Here is a 3,608-nt window from a genome sequence, read left to right as displayed (position 1 = left end):
AACAAAAAGTATAATATTATATTGTAATCAATATAAACATTAAGAGTCAAGAAGAATACATCATCATCATCGTACTCAGTAAATCCTACTAATAGCAAAACTATAGTAGAGTTTGAGGAGGGTAAAATGCAGACAACATTACCTCTACCTCGTAGGAAAATAGAGAGACTGCTTACGGTGAGACCCCCCGGCTCAATAGTAGTTTTGTATCAAGCCTTTGACATAAAACACATAACACTCAACCATCGAGATATCGGCCTTGAACATAAGACACATAACACTCAACCATCAAGAAAAATACAAATTTCTATATAATAAACCAAGAAATAATTATAATAGATCATGATATATATGATGCACTAAATATGTAATAATTACATAAACTTTAGCAGCTAGGGTTTCTTTGTATGAATCAAAAACAACACCCTACCCATGAATAAAAATGGTGATGAAAGTCAACAAAATGTCAGAGGTTACAACATATTAGGTCGGTAGGGGTCCCGGTGTGTATTGCATTATATAATAATAATTGGTCATTGAACTCAGGGCTCTTGTTTAAATGTCATAGATGGGACCATATCTTGTAAAAGACCATAATCAGGAACCTGAAGTTGTTGTTGAGTTGGTGTTAGGGTAGTGCTTTGATGGTAGACCAAACCATCACCTCTTACACCACCACCGCCACCGCCACCACTACTACCAAAGCTGTTATAGAAACCATGGGGTATTTGAGCAAGAAACTCTTGATGGAAGCTTGATCCGCCTCCAGCCGTGGTCATCATAGACGGCGAGTAGAGCATTCCACCACCAATATTTCCTCTAAGTGTGGCTGGCAAGTGGTGGTTGTGTTGGCCTTCGTACGTGGTTATCACCGTCGATGGATCTTGATATGACCTTTCGACACGCTTCTTCACCGTGCACTTTTGAGTCGTGCATCGATAGTAGCTTCTGTGACAAAGATCAAGACTTGTTGTTACTAGAATGCATTTTTTTTTGCACTTGTGAAACGAAATTTCATTTTCCCACTTGTGAAAAATAAGAACGTGAAACAAACCTAGCTAACCATTGACTTTGGAGATAAAACACAAATTTGGTAGTTGAAGAGAATATAGGGTTTCATTTTTAACTTATATTATGAACTCAACATTAAAGATTTATACTTCAAAGTTAATATCAAACAATTAGAGTCCAAGAAACCACTTTTTTTTTTAATTATCATGTATATAAACTGGTGTGTGTGTATATATATATATATATCTGTTTATCTAATAATCAATAATTTGCTAAATTAGGATGTCCGTGTTCTAGACGGACCGATACCTGGGATAAGGGCTATTTTTGACGGCTTTCTGTCCATATTTCCTCCATCGATATCCATCTTCAAGATGATTAATATCGCTCTTTGTCATAAAGGCGAATCGTGGCTCTCTTTTCTTCTTTTCATCTTTCTTCTTTTGCTTAACCCTATTCGTGATATTCGGATGATTAATAAGTAAAAAAAGTAAAAATCAAAATACCAATAGCGGATAAACCCTAATACTATATTATTAATATTATTATTGTTATCATTAGTATTCATGTATGATGTATCTTAGAAACTTACACTTTCTTAGAGCCGTCTCCTTCATTTTCGGACACATCTTTGGATTGATTCTCCTTTTTACCTTCTTGAAGTTCATGTTCATCATCAGCAGCCTCAGTAGACGAAGAACGAACGGAAGAGGAGTTAGGTGTAAACGGAGTAGTCTCGGTCACACCAAGCAAGTTTCCAGTATCCATAACTGGCTTTTGATCATCTTCAAGACCAAAAAGTAGTTGTGATGAAGAAGATGAGTAGCCAAAACTGGTAGCAGGTGTGTTATAATCTGTAGAGCCGGTTAAGAAGGGTGTTAAACCCATGTAGTCATGAAACCTTTGATGATTTGGTGGTGAAGAATCATCTCTAATGGTGGAATTAGAGCCAAAGAATGATAAAAGAGTGTCACTAGTTTGTTGATCATGATCATGAAATGGATCATGGTAGTATAGTTCTCTTTGGTTTTGAGACATGGTTGAAGATAGATGGAGAATTGAAGAAGTAGAAGTGGACAAAGAAAGAGAAGTATAGAAGTTTGACAAATATGAGGTGAGGAGTCTTTATTTATGCTTTGACAATGTTTATGTAATTATGTGTTTAATGGAGAGAGAGAATATTTGAATGAGAGTTTCTAACCCCACTATCTAAAAGAAATGTTTGACAAATTAAAATGAATGTTGTTACTTTGTTAGACCCCGAGACTTTGTTAAACTTTTTAAATGCTCCAAACATATGTATATATGTTAATAATGGTGATAACAGAAACAGTTATGTGTATTCACATAATATTTTAATGATATTGTTAATGTTATTAAAAGTTTATAGAGTCCCATGTCTAGAACCAAGTAAACTATATGCATTGATTTAAAATAAGAAAATAACAAAAAAAAATAAAATGCAATCACATGTCAAATTAAATTGATAGATAGTCAACTATAAACTGTTATAAATCAAAAATATAAAACTATATTTTCTTAACTAATAGATACACATACTTCTTATTATCTTATTAACATAATATATTCACTACTCTAATTAAAACATATTAGAAGACCTAAAGCGTCAAAATCATTATGAACGGTTGATATCTCATTTTATAAAAACTCACTCAAGTATTGGGGTAGTTCTAAACCAATAACAAAACATATTGAAAGACTATGTACAAGTTGATTGAGTTTATTAATTTTAGGTTTGGAAAGAAAACAATTAATTTGTGAAAAGTGTTTTTTAATTATTTACGGTGACACCTAATTAGGGTCGGGTTCAAAAGTTGTTTTCTTTTTCATATTAATTGTTATGTTGAAGTTGAATTTTTCAAAATTGGACCATAAAGATGCCAAGGATGTCTCTTTCACAGTCAAATGGGTGGAAGTTGAATGTTAAAAAGTTTGCTGTCCATTTTGGGAGATAAATTAGGCCACACATATACCTTTTTATTGGTGTCGCCCATTTTGGGACTAATACATACTAGTCTTTTTATCTTTTTATTTTTTCAAAATAAATATAACAGGGTTTGTTTATTTATATAATCGGGTTATATTTAAAATTCTCAAATAAACTTATTTGTTTTAAATGTTAAAGTTGCTAATATTAATGTAAGAAAGGTTGCATTCGGAAATGGTCATTAGGGGTCTTTTATAAAAGAGGTGAGCATGGATGTACGTTGTCTAGGATGGGGTACAGTTGAACCCGCAAGACTCACTTCAAAGAGGAACGTCTGCGCAGTTGAACCCGCAAGACTCACCTTCAACAGGGACGTCTGCGCAAAGGCTAAACTCGCAAGACTCACCTTGAAGAGACGTCTGCGCAGAAACCAACTGGATCCGCAGGACCCACCATGCTCAGAGACGTGACGTCCTTACGCGCAGTACGCAAGCTGTTCCCGCAGGAAAAGCCTCCCAATGGTCGACGTACCCCGCCTGTTCCCGCAGCAACGGATACTAGCCATCAGGGAAGGCTACCCGCGCAGCAAGGCTACACGCACAAGGCACTTAACTCTTAAATAATTCAGTGTCACCTGAAGGAGTGAGCA

General features: G+C 35.1%; 1 protein-coding gene across 1 annotated transcript; it reads right to left on the bottom strand.

The window, feature by feature from the left end:
• Positions 1 to 359: 359 nt before the first annotated feature.
• On the bottom strand, positions 360 to 2,326 carry LOC143555958 (WRKY transcription factor 71-like). The gene is made up of 3 exons (XM_077045412.1): positions 1,604 to 2,326; positions 1,321 to 1,464; positions 360 to 948 (listed from the first exon to the last, which is right to left on the bottom strand). Exons 1-3 carry the CDS (start codon positions 2,047 to 2,049, stop codon positions 543 to 545), a joined length of 996 nt encoding a protein of 331 aa, XP_076901527.1. The 5' UTR covers positions 2,050 to 2,326; the 3' UTR covers positions 360 to 542.
• Between the last annotated feature and the right edge of the window lie 1,282 nt (positions 2,327 to 3,608).

This window comes from Bidens hawaiensis, unplaced genomic scaffold (assembly GCF_021521415.1).
Source record: "Bidens hawaiensis isolate Kalapana, Puna unplaced genomic scaffold, B.hawaiensis_p1.1 tig00018422_1, whole genome shotgun sequence".
Classification (NCBI taxonomy): Eukaryota; Viridiplantae; Streptophyta; class Magnoliopsida; order Asterales; family Asteraceae; genus Bidens; species Bidens hawaiensis.
This window is presented reverse-complemented; position numbering and strand designations above follow the sequence as displayed.